Genomic DNA, 19,048 nt, shown 5'->3' on the forward strand with positions numbered 1-19,048 from the left:
CCATAATATCTCCACACACAAAAAATACCTTCTCTTACAAACACATCATGCATGTGATCCCATAGTAAACACAAATCACAATGAAAACATTGCTATTTATGGCAGTATATTTGCTGTTGTATACTCATTACTAGCCATAAAGCAGTTTAGAATGTTGAAGCTCCATTTCTTAGCACATTTCATTGGGCTGCTTATATTTGCAAGTATCCAGCCAGGATGGACTGCTGAAATAATAGCTGATATAGAAAATGATCGATCAGCTGCAGATCTAGAGTATTGTTTTGTGAATGATTCTTTGATTAGGAGAAAAGTTGATGGTGCTTTACTAAATATCACACAGGAGATTGGTCAGTGGTTACTAATGGCATATTTATGCTAATGTTTCCTATAAATGGATCAGATTACAATAATTCTACAGATGATGTCTATAATCCTGACATAGTTATATATGCTGTACGAGTCTCCATTGATTGTATTATCATTTTATTTGTCATTGGCACTATTGGCCTACACTTGTTTTTCAAAGAATTACAAACTGTGTCTGGTGTGTTAATCATCATGTTCAGCTTTATTTCACTTGTGACACACATCATAGGACCTGTCTACAGCCGCTACCAGTTTACACATAGAGTCAATGACAATGATGAAATCTGAGCAATATTATTATGCATAAGAATTGTTTTGCTGTTTTTGTCTCGGTTTACAAGATTCACCATCTTGTTTCACTTTACATATCTCATGTATAACTCTTACAGACTGAAATCAGATGGGCCTAAATTTGATGGAATGTTGATGTGTAAATATGTGTCATTTATCATTTTAATGACTACTGTATATACATTAATACTCATACCATATGATTTAGCTGTGACCAGAACTGCCTTCACTACCATAAGTGGGTATTGTTCAATTATTTTTCTTACTGATGGTGTATCTGTGAAGATCTTTTTTGTACAAGTTATTATACTTTTTATTTTAGACCTAACAGTATTTGTTATAGGAATAACATTATACTTTAAGGTCAGCAAAGAGTTTTGTAAGTTAAAATCAACCAATGTTCGTGTTAGTCTCACGCTGGTATCCACAGCTGGAGTAGATACTTTCTTGTTCTTAGTACTCTTCTCATTGAGACATTCAAGTGAAGTGGCTGCTCTGGCTGCCTCTGTTGGAACATGTTTACAGCATTCTTGTTTGTTCATGATCTTCTTAACATCAATGAAAGTTAAATGTGCTAACACTTTGCCTACTACCTCATAATATAACATTATTTTCTTGTGTGTTAACTTCATATTATATTAAAAGTAGTTGACTGTAAATTATTATTGTACCAACATAATTGTACCTAAGAAATGTACATAATTATACTGCGTTATTTATTTTGAGATGTCAAGGGAAAACTTGAAACTAAAGTATATAGCTAGCTAGCTATTGATAGCTATAATATATTGTGCGATAATCATCACTGAAATGTTACCTTACCCTACCCTACTAGGACAGTCGCTACTGTAATAGAGCGGTCATTTCTGTAGTCTTAGAAATGTGAATACAAATCCCTGTATACACAATTATGATACTTTCAAAATTAGTTCAGGAAACTCAACGTTTATATACCCAAGAGTCTATGTAATTCTGGTAATGATAGCACTGCCCTTCATTCGGTTAAGTGCACTACATAATTGCAATTACTCAACAATTATCAGTTTATATTTGTACAAAAATGCTATACAAAACATTCTAAATAGCTACTGTCCAAGCTGAATGCAACTACTGTTCATGGCCTATTAACCATTACTGCACATATAACTCTAGGTCAGCAACATGAATTCCTTCATCACGATAAACCTGATCATGACAAATTCTGGCTTCAATTTGGTCGTTTGCTTTCCCAGGTATGTTTCGATAGAAATAAGGCATGCCAGCTTGGGAGCAACAGCTGTTTCCTGCACTGCATCCTTTGCCATCCCATAAAGGGTCTGTGGTGTATGTTGTAGGAGTATCTGCTGCTCCGGTGCTTCCTGATTCACAGTAATAGTGGTCATACACATAACTAGGAGGATTTAATCCAGGGTATCTGGCACATGGACAATTGACACCATTGATGTTATGATCTGAACTGTATCCACATGCATATGTCCAGAGATGTTTACGGGGTGACCCATAAGTAATAGAGACTCCATCCACATATGGACCATCGATAGCCTTTGATGGGTAAGTTTTGTAAACAAAAGTGTTAAACCCATCCGGAGTTCCCTTTTGATATCCAACCACTTTCCCACAAACATGTTGGTAGGGAATGCCATTGTTGTTAAAGACAGCAGAAAAGCAACCTGCACTGCCATCGGAAGATCTGCATGCTTTCACCGGAGATGCTGTCTGCTTCCATCCTGCAGGACACTGGTCACCATTGTTAATGTAGCCAATCCTCATCCATCCACCTTCTTTTCCACCACAGGTAAGCTCCATATCGCAATACACCTGTCAGTGTATACATGAGTTACAAGTTATATCACAAAACTAGTGCCTTACCTTAATAACTTGAGTGGTGGGTTTGATCCAGTAAAATCCTGATTTCCCATGACTTGCGTAGTTGTAAGTGTATATCTCCCTGCAGGATTTTGCAGGAAAGAGGGGCTGCATTCCCAAGCTGTTGTAGAAGTTGAGCAGTACTTGATCATCTACTGCTGAACAGGTTGCTGCTGCCAGCAACATGATAGAAAGGTAGTACATAACCATCATCTCTTAGAGAAACTGTTATTCTGTTAATAACAACTGTAAGAACTGCCACTTGCTGCTTGCTTTTATAGTAGCATATAAAGGAAGTGGGAAGATGATGCTGTTTTTTGTTGTACCTTACCATACTATTCTAACCTCAAGATTGCTGTCTGTCTCAACACCTTCCTATGTGTAATGACTTGAGATTCCATAACATTGTGTTCAGTGCCTAAGTATGAAGAATGACGAATGGTACTATAATAATAGTGATGATGATGATGATAAATGGATTCAGCCTTAATGTCATAAGCAAAATGATTAGAATTTTACAAGTCAAATGTGTTGTACTGACTATATATCATTAAAGTTGATTGAAAACTTTAACTGAATGTCTAATGTTGGTCACATAATTATATGAGTTGTCAAATGTAACATTATTCCGGACTGGTTCTCTAAAATCCAGTGATTGATATATATATCTACTGTAATTTATCCATTAAATGACTCCCCTGTTCTATTGTTAAACCCCATAGAAGGGTTCAAAATCTGGTGGCATATTGCAAGGAAAATTACAGTACTGTAGAAACACAAGGAGTGAAATGGAATATGCATTCTCACAATATAACTCATGCTTACTATTAGCACAAACTGAATAATGTTTTTGCTGCAATAGTAGAACATGCTTTATAGTAAAGTAGTCCTACATGGTTTTTCCTCTTAATGCTACAGTGACAGATTAAAAACTAGAAAGCATAGTAGTGATGGGAGATTGCAACTGAGACCAAAGCTGTTATATATCACTAAATCTTTGGCCTGCTACTTACTAATGTGAAATCATTTCATAAAACACAAACAGTATAAATACCATATATGGTTATTTGTATAGTTTACTGACCATATCCTCAACTATAATATTATACTCCTTAAAATTATTTACTGCATGGATCTCCTCAATGAGGAAAGAAACAAATGTTTACTTACGAGGGAATTATATTCTCCTTACCAGGATACATCAAACAGAGAATTGATGTGAAGATTTCCCTGCTATACAGTCTTTCAGTATAATCTTCTTGTAATTCAACTTGTCGCCTAGCTTCATTAGCAGATTGAGAATCACCTAACTACTATACGAAGTACACGAGAACACATCATAATTTATTTTGAATACAGGGATCAAAATATGATGTGCCTTCAAAATCTAAATATTATAGTCAGTAGCAGAAACTTGATGTCTATTAGATTAAGCCAATTTCTTTGAAAATATAATTCACCTACATGCAGTATTCTAAATGCATCATTAAGTTTTGCTGTGTACCAGACAACCATACAATGAGCACACTGACTGCATGAACCCCATCATACCTACATTACATGTCAGTAATTCAGAAAAAAATATAAATTTGCTGGTGGGTCAAAGTCTCACCACTGGCATATGGTGGTCAGGTGAGTAAGCAAACTATAGCCTACATAATTGTTTACCACTGTTGACATTTCCTTAATAACAGTACATGTTTGTTTGTGTCTTAGTGGTTTAGTATAATGAACAATGGTTGAATATAACATCATAACTTTGTGTACATTGTGGATCAGTGTTGCAAATCTCCTTATATATACTGTACTTTTATTCTCCTGTAGCATAGTGGAGTCATCTAATGCATGTTTTTAGATAAACTGTTTCTAGACCAAAGTATGAGGAATTCTTTTATCCTCATTGTAAAGAAATATGTAAAAACCTCTTAAATACATTATACAATACATCACTCAAAAACAAGAGCTGTATGTCTACTCAGATTTATAGCAATCATGAATATCCACTTTAATCCATACTACTGTTAATTATGATATAGTAGGATATGATATCACTTCTTAACAATGTGGTCATACATGTAGGCTGAGCTCTTATGATGATATTATCTACAGCTCAAAATGCCTTACACAATATTGACTTTCATTTGTATTAAAATCTATTACTAAAGGGATGTGTTATAGTCTCGCCAACCAGCCTTTTTTGTCATTTGGTCCACCAAACGATAAAAGAAGAAATACAGGCTGGCTGGCAAGACCATTCCATGTACCCACACCCAAATTTTGATTTGCAAGACGTAAGTACAACAAAGAAAATACATCTACTGTAGAATCACAGAGAGTGAAATATTGTCCAAACAAATGGTACACCATTTTAACAACACAAGCTTACCATTATGCTTTTGTTAAATATTGCAATAACACTGCATAGTGTGATTTTCTTACTATGTATGACAACCACACTAAAATAGTACCAATTTCCTCTTAATGCTATGCTGCCTATAATTATGTACAATTGGCAATGGAGTAACAGGTATCATGCCTTGCCAGTTGTTAATTAATGTGCAAATCATTTTCACAAGTAAGGTGACGGTACACCTTTTTAATTTAGATTGAGTGTAGCTATACCTTTTGGATTGAACAATATAAACTACTTAAAACTAGATATAGCTACATTTTTTTTTGTAAATGCATAACTGTTATAGTTTATGTCTCTAAACTTTGCCAATTCTTCCCTACACTTTTTTTGTACCCAACCAGCAGTACACTACTGTGACTTGTTCAAGTGAATACCTTAGGCCACATAAACTTAATAATTAGTTTCTCATCATTCGTACCGCATTGAGGATTTTTGACTATACTGGTGGCTGAGTGCAGCCATCTAGCACCTTTTATTTAAAGTTGGTACCTAGCTAGGGTAGTTTAAGAAAATTGAATTCCGAATCCTTTACACTGTAATTACCACTATATGACTCCCTTGTTCTATTGCTAATGGCACTAAAAAGTATATGCAAAAAAACTGACCAGCTCATACATTGCTTTACCTTCTTATGCATTCATATATTAGAAAATCTTTCCACCCATTCCTCCATAGAAGGGCTCAAAATTTGGCCACCATATTACAAGGAAATCTGCAGTATTGCATGTAGAAACACAGTGAAATGGAATATACATTTTCACAGTAAAAATCACTGTAATTCATGCTTACCATTAGATAGCACAAACCGAATAATGTTTTTGCTGCAATAGTAGAACATGCTTTATGGTGAAGTAGTCCTGCATGGTGTTTCAGTGATGGATCAAAAACTAGAAAGCACAATAGTGATGGGAGATTGCAATTGAGTCCAAAGCTGTTATTGCTAAATCTTCCATAAGTCCTGGACCATCAGTCTGCTACTTACTTATGACAGTGAATACCTTATATGGTTATTCGTATAGTTTACTGACCATATCCTCAACTATATACTCCTTAAAATTATATTTACTGCTAAAAATGAGGAAAGCTAATGTTATAGACCAAATGTTTACTTTCAATATGTTACAAGGAAAAAGTTGTTGGTAATGAATACCTTATATGGTTATTTGTATAGTTTACTGACCATATCCTCAACTATATACTCCTTAAAATTATATTTACTGCTAAAAATTAGGAAAGCTAATGTTATAGACCAAATGTTTACTTTCAATATGTTACAAGGAAAAAGTAAATGTAATTTGGTGAAGCTGAAGGTGAAGCTGAAGGTTGGCTTGCCACCCCTTCTAGTGGCTGATGTCATCTTTGCTTTCATTATTTTCACCAAATGTACTGGTGACTTCTTTGCTGCCACCACGGAAAGAAAGTAAGGTGGAGGATTGTCTGAAGTCAACATGCTTGAACTGGCTACATTAAGAACTTAGCCAGTACGAACTACTCCAGCAGATGGTTGACTGCTTATCATAGCATGTTCAGTGGTGGTGGGACCCTTCACAATATGGATGCAGTAGGGGGTCACCGAGCTCAGGTTGAAGTGGCCAGCTTGATCCACTCAGAAAGAACAACCATTTTGTCCATACTATACTGGTAAATATGATATAAACAATGTGGGCACACAGCTCTTATGATATCATCTACAGTTTAATGCCTTACACACTGTCTTTCATTTGTATTAAAATCTACTACTAAAAGATGTGCAAGTAGACTCACAATTATCAACCATGTAATGTTGGCATTCCTTGCAGTCCTGTTTTGCTAGCTGTACTGGCACACCCTTCCATGCACCAAGACCAAAAAATTCCAAAATTTGATTTGCAAGGCGTAAGTACAACAAAGAAAAATACATCTACTGTACAATCACAGAGAGTGAAATATCATCCTCACCATTTCATCACTGTACACCACATTAATTAATTGTAACTCAAGCTTGCCACTATGCTTTTTAAAAATAATACAGCATGTTTTGTGATGGAATAACACTGCATAGCGTGATTTTTGACGCATGAAGAGTGAGTGTATAGAGCTAAAATTATACCTGGTAACCATGTCAGTTTTTCTCCACCTCGGCTTTTCAAGCACACTTTATGTAACAACTTTAAACAGGCTGTAGGACCAGGTATCACACAGGGACCTTCAGCACTTGTGCTGTAAAGCCTAATAAATAGATTTTAAAAATTTAAAAATTTCCTCTTAATGCTATGCTGCCTATATTCAGACCTATAATTACAATTGGCAATGGAGTAAAAAGTTTCATGCCTAGCCATTTGTTTAACTTGCTCAAATGTGCAAATGGATTTTCACTGGTGCCCAGATTGAGTGTATACCTTTTTGATATGGCCTGAACAAGATATATATTCTTGTGCAAAGTGCACAACTGTTATTTATGTGTTTGCATAACTGTTATTTAGCTATGTCTTAGAACTTTGCCAAACCTTTTCTAGTATTTCTCAAACAAAATTGAATACCTTAGGCCTAACCGCTTAAAGTAATAATTTGTTTTTCACCTGCACCACCATTTTCTTTACAGCATCAAGGATTGTTGCACTACTGATGGCTGAGTGCAGTTATTCAGCACCTTTTAAAGTTTAAGAAAATTGCATTTTAGTCAGCTATCCAGTTAATGAAAAGTACACCCTCCCACGCTGCTATTTTGTGTATTGGAGGATGAGAAATAAAAAATTAAGTTCATGTGGCCTTATGTGGTTATTTATAGTGTATTGTGAGATCATAATAGAATGACTATATCCTCAACCAGCTATACTTCTTTAAATTGTTTATTATACATGGATATGCATGTTGACGCTATAAGAGCAGGAAATTCTGGATCTCAGGAGTGTGAATGTTTATACATTTTTGGTGGCAAGTTGTCTAGTGATTGATTTTATCTGTAATCAAGCTTTAATTCATTAGCCTTCTTGCAAGTCCCAAATGGAATATAGTAACCTAGTTACATTAGACTGAGAATTTCTTCTATCTCACTGAAGTCCTACATTATTAAAAAGTAGAAGATGGTAGTTAAACCCCAGGAATGGAAATTAAATCCCAGTAGGTGAGAATCTTTTAAAGGTGACTTGCACATTCAGTTGAAAATCTTTTTGGGTTATGATATCACTTTTTGTTTATATACGATGTGGCAACAACTTGAATAATGATATCATCTACAGTTATGCTTTACGTATTAGTGTTGCAGTTCTACAGACAAATACATAATTTTCCCAACCCAAGACAACTACAACATGCTGGCATCCTCATGCTTTGCACAATGGCTCACGATCAAGACTGCTTTATCATTTAATCAAGCCTTCCTCTAATACAAACTTAATTGCTACAAAAAGAAACATGGTATATGTGGATTTGTTAAAGTTGAAGCATGCATAATATGTAGCAGTACTGTTTGCCTCTTAATGTGCCTACTGTCACATATTCCATCATTTTTCATTTCATTTACTATGCATGTTGCAGCCTACATTTTAGAGATAAATTGACCAGACGTTTAATTTGTTATGCACAGTGAAATAGCCTTGAGCTCAAGTATGTATGTTGTTCCAGATGCATTTTTACATAATATCAAAACATGTGGTAGTCTTATTTCCAGTCTACTCCTACAAAATACTCCTCAATTATTTATTTTGAACTCCCTTTTCACCCCACATCTCCATAGAAAGCTAACTGAACGTAAATAACAACAGCTAGGACATACAACAAATAAAGTCTGAACATGTGGGCACAAACTATGCACCCCATCATACAACAGGTCATTGTTTTCAGTGCAGAATTTGAAAACAATCACTCGTGTTATACAATGTCAATTAATGTTGCATGGTCATATATACCACAAAAACATTAAAAAGTTAGGAGTCATGGAAATTTAAAAAGCAGGCAAATTTTATGTACCCACACAAACATACAGTCAACCGACCGTCTACATGTTATCCATGCTGAGATGTCTTCACTTGCCATATAGTGCTATATAAATGTAGCAAGTTTAGTAACACTTTGAAGACAACATATATAATAGAGTCAATAAAAGCAGGTATCTTTCAATAATTATTAATTTGTATACAGTATATACACCTTGTTTTGTACATTAGGTTGTAAAATGACACATACAGATTATGGAGTATGACCCGTCCAATTTACACCATGGTATACTGTATACTTTGTGATCTACAGAAATGTGATACTATCCACTGCTAAAGTGGTTAAAATATTCATTTTAATGCTTCAATCTCCTGGTGGGCAAATTTAACCAAATTCTCACCATTGACATATTGTCAGTTCAAGAATTATGATTAACTTCACCACAATTGCTCTTTCCTTTAACTTAATTTACTCTGTTTTCCTCTTTTCCTCAATCAAGTGTTACCTTGTTACTTAGTAGTGTAATACAGCTAATGAGCAACAAGCTGAAGTGGCAAAACAACACTAACAATCTGTGTGTAAAAGTATCTAATCGGTGTGACGTCACTGTTTTCAATATTATGATCACAAAATCATTAAAATGATATCATCTACAAGGAAAATTGTCAATAACTGCATATATCATCTTGGTTTTCAATAACTATAAATTTTATAGGTTTAGTCCTAGTTCCTAATCAACTTAAACATAGCTCATGTACATTGCTCACTACCCACTACAGAATCACTGTAAGTTTCATCTGTGATTTAAAAAATTAAAACATGGGAATAGAGATCACTGAAAAAAGTTAAGAAACAAGAGTCCAACAAACCAGCATGTTACTGTAAAACACACAGAGACCTCTATTTGGACTCAATGGGTATGGTTGAAGCTATATAAGGAAAAAAACAGTAGTTTCTCCATAAATTAGGGGCAAATAAGTACTGAGAATACTTCTGTATAAATGTTTATTTGAGTTAATGTTTATTTGAGTCCAAATAGAAATCTCTGTGTTCAGTTAACATGCTGGCTTGTTGGAGGACTCATTTCTTAACTTTTTTCAGCAATTTCTATTCCCATGTTTTAATTTTTAAAATTATTTTTACACTAGTTAGTTTACTTTTTATAAATCGATTTATCAGTGGATAGCTAACATAGTATGAAGAGGTGCTGGTAGTGCTTGATATTACACAGTAGTGCCGGACAGTACTAAACATGTATATCAAGTTATAGTCATCATGTACAGTAGCTGTTAAGTAGTTAGCTAATATTATCAGAGTTAGAAAACACTAGTGTATTGTTTCAGTACTATTGAATGTATTTTGTACTATACAGCTTTGACATATCCAGCTATAGGCAGTGTATAGCATGCTGTGGTCAGCAATAGTATGGCTTCTGGTTTATCATATAGGCATGCACACTTGTGCAGCTATGTGATCACAGTAAGTCAAGTATGCAGTGATACACACCAATATTCTTGCTCTGGTATGAATTTAATATACTGTGGTTAAATATAGGTAATGATATAGGGTTTCCAAATGAACATGTTAACATGAATAGATTGGATACTTATTAACACATATTAATATGTTAGTTACCCTTGCAGAAATTAAGTCACATCAATGGCAAAGTGAACCTCAAATTTGTTTTAAAATAGGTGTTGTGATAGTAATATGCATTTAAAAATAGGCAGTGGTTACTGAACCGAAAGTCGGTTCAATAACGCCGGGGCCATTGAACCGACAGTCACGTGAAACCCACCAAATTGACTTATATGGGCTATGAGAAGGGCCAGATAATTCCAAACAGCAAATCAAACAATATAGAATGGATGATTACTGAATATAGTCTACTTAATAAGCACGTGATACGTGCACTTAATCACTCCGTGACTCGACATGAGGCTCCTCCATAGTCTGGCGGGTCAGCTATGCCAGACTAGCTCCATCAGGAAATCCGTTTTAGAACGGTGGAACCATGGATAGTCACGTCAAGAATTACAAAGTAGACAAGTTAGAACGTTGCTAGTCAAGAAGGCTGGCCACTGATAGGGCTGTTTGTAGCTACTCAGTTTTCAGTAACACATCAGAGACTCCAGAACATGCTAAGTAGAAGGGTAGTGGAAAGCCTTGTGAAATATTCCTGTATTCATGGAGCAGGACTGGTTGACAGTTGTTAATGAGACAGTCAACAGCTGGCCTAGCACAACAGAACGTAAGTGTTTTGTGTACTGAGACATGTATGGTGAGGTCACTTATGTTGCAGTATTTTAGTGGGTGAAAATTGTACTGTGTATGGTTCCGGTTTGGATTGGTGCACACGTGGTGTTAGTTGAAGTGCTTGACAATGAATTTCTGTCTGATACAGTAGCTAGCTAACTAAATTTCAGTTCAATATCCACTACCTAAAATGTTTTCTCTATTAGCCTGTTATACAAAAGCTTGACTAGTTTGCATTTTTGTAATGGGTGAACAATGCATTCTGCAAAAAAACAGTAATTATGCATGTTGCGATTGTAGTTGCTTCAGTAAACAGTGAAACAAGACACAAATTAATAAGTGATATGCCATTGTGTTTGTCTGTTCATGGAAAGTAAGAATATCCTTGTTTCCATATTTGTATCATCAAGCAAACTTGATCGAGGTATGTGTGTTTATTATGGTGTTGTAAAATGTAACCTTTTTGTCCTCATTTCTAAGCTTGAATAGCCTTCTTGCAAGCATGGGTAGATTTAGGTTGAAAACTATTCCTTGGTGGATTTGCCAGTTCATGGTAAATGCAGAGCCAATTCCTAACTCCATAGACAGTTGTACTAGTGACTTATTGATTAAATATATGGTCACCGTACCAATTGACAGTTTTGCTGTTCTTACTCTCCATATAATAGATTAACTGTATTCAACAGGTGAGGCTGAAAATTTAATAGCTCACTGCAGCTGGCTTAAAGTAATTAAGAAATAAAGACTCAATAAAGAAATTATACTCAAGAAAAATGTAAACTAGTTGGGTTTTTGTTCAGCCGGTTACGCATGGCAGATACCATAAAAGGCAATTAGCACTGAAACAAAAGTTGGTTCAGCATTGCCCAAACACGTAATACTTACCAGGTTGACTTTTGTGAGGACTAAGAGCCAAATCAAACATAGTAAACATTATGGGAATGGAGTATTAATTAATCTAGATAAGAGTTTCTAGTCAGCTATTCAATAATCACATCAACCATGAATTTAATTGCAGGATACAAGATGATTGAACCTTGAAGCTGATGTAGTAATACTGCTCGAGAAATCATCTGCTGTCGCATTCATGGTAGACAAGTTGTGAGTTCATCCACATCAGGTTTATCTAAGATCTCGGGTTCTCTACTGAAAGTTATTGTGTTTGAATGATTTAAATAGGCCAGGTGGGCTGAGGTGGCTCTTGACTGACTTGGCTATGCTACATTGTAGTATATTATACATGTCAGTTTATGCATTAAAATGCATTGTTAAATATCTCATGTATATGACTTATTATAGAAATGGAGCATGCCTTTTAACACTTATCCATAGCTGCCATGCTGACTGACAAAGTACTGGCTTTAATTATGTTAGTGCAATGATATTTCTTGAATACAGTTGAGAATGCCTGGAATGTTCATATTCCCTTGTATATTATTCATCACATTATCATAAAATAATATTATATTGGTTGAGGTGTTTAGTGAAAGTAGTAATGATTTTAATGTAATGTAGTTTAGTTTAATAACACTGCTTAGTTTGGTAATAATTTTGTCAATCACTGCATAGATGATACATTGTACAATTGCTGTGTTGCAGTTGTATGTCTGAGCTCTGGAAATATGTGCATTGTCTCCTCAAACATTGGTTACTTACACAAAAGGCAAATATGAATGTTCACAGACAAATTTAGCATCTTATGGCATTGACTGTCTTGCACTTCATGATGCACCAATGTCACTGGAACAGATGCTTCAGAAGCACAATCAATATACTTATCTTGGTCAACCTATATAAATAAGTTTGAAACCTGTGTTCTGCAATCCTGGAGAAGCCTTCTTAATTTTCTGATTCATTACAAGCTATGTATAAAGCATTCCAGCACTATGTGCAAAGTGTATGGAAAAGGTGCAGTTGTAATGAATCAAGTACTGCACATTATATTTTCTCTATGTTGCATGTCACTGCAAGCATATATCCTCTTTCGGTTGACTTTGAACATTTGATGACAGCTTTAACTGCATACATACAGCGCTGCAAATTAGACAAGGTTGGTAACATGTTAATCATCTTGTGATCTCAGCTGAACATTAGAGGTGCATGATGACAAACTTAGTAAAGTGAGCGAATTATAATTTAAAGAGTATTAAAGATGTTATATTAGTTTTAACACTTGCCAAGTGGTGGGAGAGTTGGAACCCCTAGGAAGTGTCTACATCATTAGGTAAACAAGTAATCTAAGGAAGTTTACTATTTAGATAAATGAACCTATCTTATATGCGATATCTTAATATAATTGAGATTATCGCACACCTCTATTAACATTGACACCTCTTAGTATTCTGAAGGACAAATTATATATGCATACCAGAGCCCTTAGTCCCCTTACAAGCTTTCTTAGTACAATGTGCTGCATTCCTAGCTGTTTAACACCAGGAACAATGCTTGGTTATGTAATTTCATGTCATAGGGTTATGACGCGTGACTAACCTCCTGTGATTGCAAATATTATATGATTCTGTACCAAGTTTCATTAGCTTGAGGACCTCCAACTGTTTCTAATCAAGTAATCCATGTGCAAGCTGTTTTATTGACATCAACACAGAGAATCCATTATAGCTTCTAAAATCACAATACTCTTTTATCCCAGAATGGCATGTGTTCTGGTTAGCCTATACACTTCAAGAAGCTACTGTGTCAGTTTCATTGTTAGGTTGTCCCTATACCTATTGCCTCCACTGTAGATGTATAGGTGATTTCTAAAATGTTGGTTCTCAATACTGACTGTGACCACCCAGTAGGAAAGTGATAGAAAATGACAGATTTCTATTTGTACAGGTATACTAGAGACATAAATTTAATAAATTCATTGTCGAAACCTCAAACAAATATACAAACATACAGTGGCGCAGCCAGCCAGAAGGTGAAGTGGGGGCAGACACCCACAAAATGCTCAACATTGGTCAAAATAATTGCACAAAGGCTAATGACCCAAACATGTACAAGAAAAGATACGTATGTAGCTACTTTATTATGAATAATCTTATGTCATCACTGCAGATAATATTCATTGAGCCTTTCCATCTCACATGCCTCAACTGTATTCCAACACATTTGTCCACAATCAAGTAGAACTGTATAATTGTAGTAGAATTACCAATGTGTGAAGCAGTAACTACTTGCATTAATAGACACATCCTCTGCTACACTCCTGGCCACACTGATTTCATCCACACTTCATCCTTAGCTCTATCCCCTATCCCCCTCTAGTGAGCCAGAACTTGCTCCCTTCAGTTTTATAACACTGGTAAAACTGTTAAAGTACAATAAATAGACGTAGATAAATGTCTGGTTCCTTTGGTGCCACAAGCACACCCAGCATACTTCCACTAAGAATGACTAAACTAAGCATAGCTCTTACTAAACTAAGCTTAGCTCTAAACTAAGCATAACTCTCAACATTGACATTCTGTCACCACATAGTGCTGTCTTCAGCATCAGTCTCAGATGGTCACTGGTCTCAGACAAAATTTTGTAAATGTACTATCACTTGAGTAAGCTATTTATAGAATAATGATTAGCGTGCATGACTAAAGTTAGATAATTATTACTATTATGCACTAGATAGCTACACAATGAGTTTGTGATGGAAGGGCAAACAATAATTGAATTGGTAGGGTCCGCAATCCGAAAAAACAACTACAAATCAACCCCTCACCACTGTGGGATGTTCATTGTAGTATCCCATTGCTTGATCCCACCATGAAACCGGAGGCACGATTGTTGTCTTCACAGAAATATTGTTTTCAGTATCTCACAAGATGCAAAATTATTTTTAAAAATTTGTGCTCCACACAAAGGACCAGATGAAACTTGCTACTTAGCCAAATCATATCCAGAGTTGTTGTAGTTGAAAAGTGCACACAGAAATAAGTAAATGATTTGCTGGGTGCCCGGCACAGGGTTGCTTTCTTTGAAAAAACAGACAAAAAGATACGAAGTTTCGAACTGCCCTACCTACCACCCAGGGCAAGAGAAGCCAACTCTTCCTAATAGTGTTTCGATACAGTTGGGAGTATAGTCTGTCTATGCTGTTAGTTTGGAAAAGATCTGAGACTTCTCACCATCTGGGTGACGAGCGTCAAAATTTTCTGCAGCATCAAAGAATTGTGTCACGCTTTCTAGCCATTTCCAGCACTTCTGCAGCCACAACAATCATCAATTATAAACTAAAACTATGGCAAAAGATGTCCCTGAATGTTTGGTAGCAGCGGTTGTCAGTTATTATTTCATCCACGGCTTCCACGCCTCGCTCTAACCTATGCATCAAGGGAGGCAGCAAAATCGTCCAAATTTGACTCCACCTCTCACGCTCCACAGCAGCTTCAAATCTTCACTAGATCACCCTACATCACCATTATACTGCAAAACATCCAAAAACAAACCTAAAAAAGAACAAAACCTTTCATTTTTGATTCAAGCTGGGTGGAGCTCCTGGTGAGCTCCTGGTATACTGCATCATATGAAATCACAGAAACACCAACTACTATATACTACTACTACCAAACGTTTTGATCCATCATTTATCATCATTCTAAACAAGATTAAGTGACTAGTGTGGCATCAGAAGTACTGGAAAGCATTTTGGTACCATTGAGAGAATCCCTTGAAATGACGCACAAAAATGTAGACGTTCTTCACCCAGATGGTGAGAAGTCTCAGATCCTTTCCAGACTAACAGCATAGACAGACTATGCATCCAACCGTATCACATCACTATGAGGAAGAGTTGGCTTTTCTTGTCTTGGCTGGTAGGGCAGTTTGAATTCGAAAATTTGTGTTTCGTTTTCTGCTTTTTGAGAGAAAGCAACCCTGTACCGGGAACCCAGTGAATCATTTGCTTATTACTATGTATACTTTTTAACTACATTAACTCTAGATAATATCTAGCTAAGTAGCAAGTTCTATCCTGTTCTTTGTGTGGAGCACAAAATTCAAAAAATAATTTTTGCATCTCACGAAATACTAAAATCGATATTTCTGTGAAGACAACAATCGTGCCTCCGGTTTCATGGTGGATCTAGCAATGGGATACCACAATGGTAGGGGGATTGATTTGTAAAAGTTGATTTTTCGGATTGCGGACCCTAGAATTGGTGATGTGGGGTTATGCCACTGCAAACACGTGGTACCACATTCATACCAATCAAACCAGTAACATGCACACAGTACAATTTTCACCTCGATTTTTTCACCCACTAAAATACTGCAACATAAGTGACCTCACCATACATGTCTCAGTACACAAAACACTTACGTTCTGTTGTGCTAAGCCAGCTGTTGACTGGCTCTGTCTACCAGTCCTGCTCCATGAATACAGGAATATTTCACAAGGATTTCCACTACCCTTTTACTTAGCATGTTCTGGAGTCTCTGATGTATTTAATACTGAAAACTGAGTAGCTACAAACAGCCCTATCAGTGACCAGCTTTCTTGACTAGCAACGTTCTAACTTGTCTACTTTGTAATTCTTGACGTGACTATCCATGATTCCACCGTTCTAAAACGGATTTCCTGATGCAGCCTCATGTCAAGTCCCACAATCAAATTCACGGAGTGATAAAGTGCACGTATCACGTGATTATTAAAGTAGACTATGTTCAGTAATCATCCATTCTGTACTGTTTGATTTGCTGTTTGGAATTATCTGGCCCTTCTCATAGCCCGTATAAGTCAATTCGGTGGGTTTCACGTGACTGTCGGTTCAATAGCCCCGGCGCGAGATTAGAGTAGTTCGATCTGGTATAAAAATTTTCGTACAAGAAATTTTCATACAAATCTTGCATACGAAAATTATTTTACAACTAAAAAGAAGCAAATTACGGTATTTCAGTTATTTAAAATAGTACTTTTATTGGTTCCTTTTGACATCATATCATGTTTCCAGTGGACTTTTACGTCTTCCAAATTAACTTCTAGGGCTTCTTTTGTGGTTGGGGAGCTTTTTAAGGTGGTGTTTAGGCGTGTGTTCTATTAGGATTTTGGCAAAAACATAGGCAATCTCTATTAGTAACCACTACCGTGGTTCATGCATGATATATGATATAATATGATATATTGCAGGGGATCAAAGAGATAGCATCACTAATATCTTAACAAAATTAAATTGGCCAACACTTCAAGAACATCGCAGACAGGCAAGACTAGTTTTACTGTATAATTTACTAATTACACCTAGTTGTTATCTTTCAATAAGATCATCTGTATCGAGGACCCACTTTTCACACAGTTTTAAACTTGTACCTTACCAACCCAGAATCAACTTATATAAACACTCTTTCATTCCAAGAACTGTACGCAACTCAAAAAACTGAGTGATGATACTATTGAAACTAATTGTGTAGTAAACAAAAATTAGCACTAATCATGTAATAATTATTAACTGTATTTGATTGTAATTGTACTGCACATCAGCATTATACCCCTGTAGGATCCTGCTGATTAAATATAAATACTGAATAATAAAAAGGGGTGTATTGAGTATGTCAGGTACTTCCATCACATTGATTGTTGTTTATTGTTTCCATTTTTGTTTAGGGAGGGGATACTGAACCAAAAATCAGTTCAGTAAGCCATGCTGGCTCTCCCTTTTTGTTTATTATTAACAGCTGATAACTTCAAAAATGAAGATCATACACAGATATAGCTAATCACGAAGTTGTTCCATAGTAATAGTTTTGTAATGATAATTTGAAAGATTCTGCTGTAGTGCATTCGACAATGTGGTGTGGCAAAGAGTTCCACAATCTTGACATTAAGAAGGAGTACTTGTAGGTGTCTAATTAGTCATAGTAGGGACCTGTAATTAAAGTAAGTTACTGATAGTTTGTGTAAGCAATACTAAGGAAAATACACTAATTATAAAGTGCATCACATGGATACAGGTCTGTGTCATTTGCTTCAATTAATACTGGCAGCAATTTGTTCCATGTGTCACTTATTGCACTGGCATGTGGTAGTGGATGCAGATGGATGGAGTTACATGCATGATGGTGGGAGACAGTACTATGAAACATTAAGTGAATAGTCAACTTCATTGTGTACTATAGGATTTTAAAAAATGTTGAAATTTTATGTTTTTTTTTAAAGTGTGTCCCCTACCCAAATGCTTCCGCAGTCATCTAATACCCATGTAGTAGCTTTGCATTGCACTTTTTCTAGTTGCTGGGTGTCACTGCTTTGATGGGTCTCAAACAGCTGCTGTGTTAGATGAACCATTGTGAGGTATGTTGCAGCTCCTAACTTAGATGAGCAGCTGCTAAGATTGAGCTTTAAGTTTGTGTAGCTATACAGGAGATGTGTGGTCCATTAAGTTGTTAGCTGATTAATGTGAATAGTGGTGCAGACCTATAATTATATTATAGCACATTTCTTTACATTAAACTTCAGTTCCCATGTCATATAGATGTCTCATTGTAACTGGATGGTATCTTGACCAGAAGTGATGACTCTATAAAAAGGAAGTCATCCACAAAACAGACGCAATGGTATGTTGATATTCTTAGTGATATTATTGATGTATTAGAGAACTGAGCAAAATAGTATTGAGTGTGAAAAGGTAGCATTAAAACTATGACTGCGATGAAAAGTACCATTTAAAATTATGAGTGTGAAAACACTGAAAAGGTATATTAGAGCCATTGAAAATTTAATTACATACCAAATACTTAAGCAACTCAGTGGTGAATCCAGAGGTGAGCACATGCATGGGGACATGGCCTTTCCCATAACCCATCCTCAAGGTTGAGATGCTCTCATAAAACAGTCAAATACGCCAATAGAACAATCATGCAGATTCAAATCTATAGTCTGCAAATGCAAGTTTTATACTAAGTAGTAGATCTCCATAAATATAAATGCATGGCACAAAGTACTTTACA

General features: G+C 35.8%; 1 protein-coding gene and 1 long non-coding RNA gene across 2 annotated transcripts; both read right to left on the reverse strand.

Annotated features, from left to right (window-relative positions):
* Positions 1 to 1,676: 1,676 nt before the first annotated feature.
* On the reverse strand, positions 1,677 to 2,788 carry LOC136240989 (uncharacterized). The gene is made up of 2 exons (XM_066032081.1): positions 2,527 to 2,788; positions 1,677 to 2,475 (listed from the first exon to the last, which is right to left on the reverse strand). The coding sequence occupies exons 1-2, from the start codon at positions 2,734 to 2,736 to the stop codon at positions 1,789 to 1,791; spliced, it is 897 nt and encodes a 298-aa protein (XP_065888153.1). The 5' UTR covers positions 2,737 to 2,788; the 3' UTR covers positions 1,677 to 1,788.
* Positions 2,789 to 13,959: 11,171 nt separating this feature from the next.
* Positions 13,960 to 16,985, reverse strand: LOC136240820 (uncharacterized). The gene is made up of 2 exons (XR_010693989.1): positions 16,425 to 16,985; positions 13,960 to 14,420 (listed from the first exon to the last, which is right to left on the reverse strand). It is a non-coding gene; the product is annotated as an uncharacterized lncRNA (long non-coding RNA).
* Positions 16,986 to 19,048: the final 2,063 nt, after the last annotated feature.

This window comes from Dysidea avara, chromosome 12 (genome assembly GCF_963678975.1).
Source record: "Dysidea avara chromosome 12, odDysAvar1.4, whole genome shotgun sequence".
NCBI lineage: Eukaryota > Metazoa > Porifera > Demospongiae > Dictyoceratida > Dysideidae > Dysidea > Dysidea avara.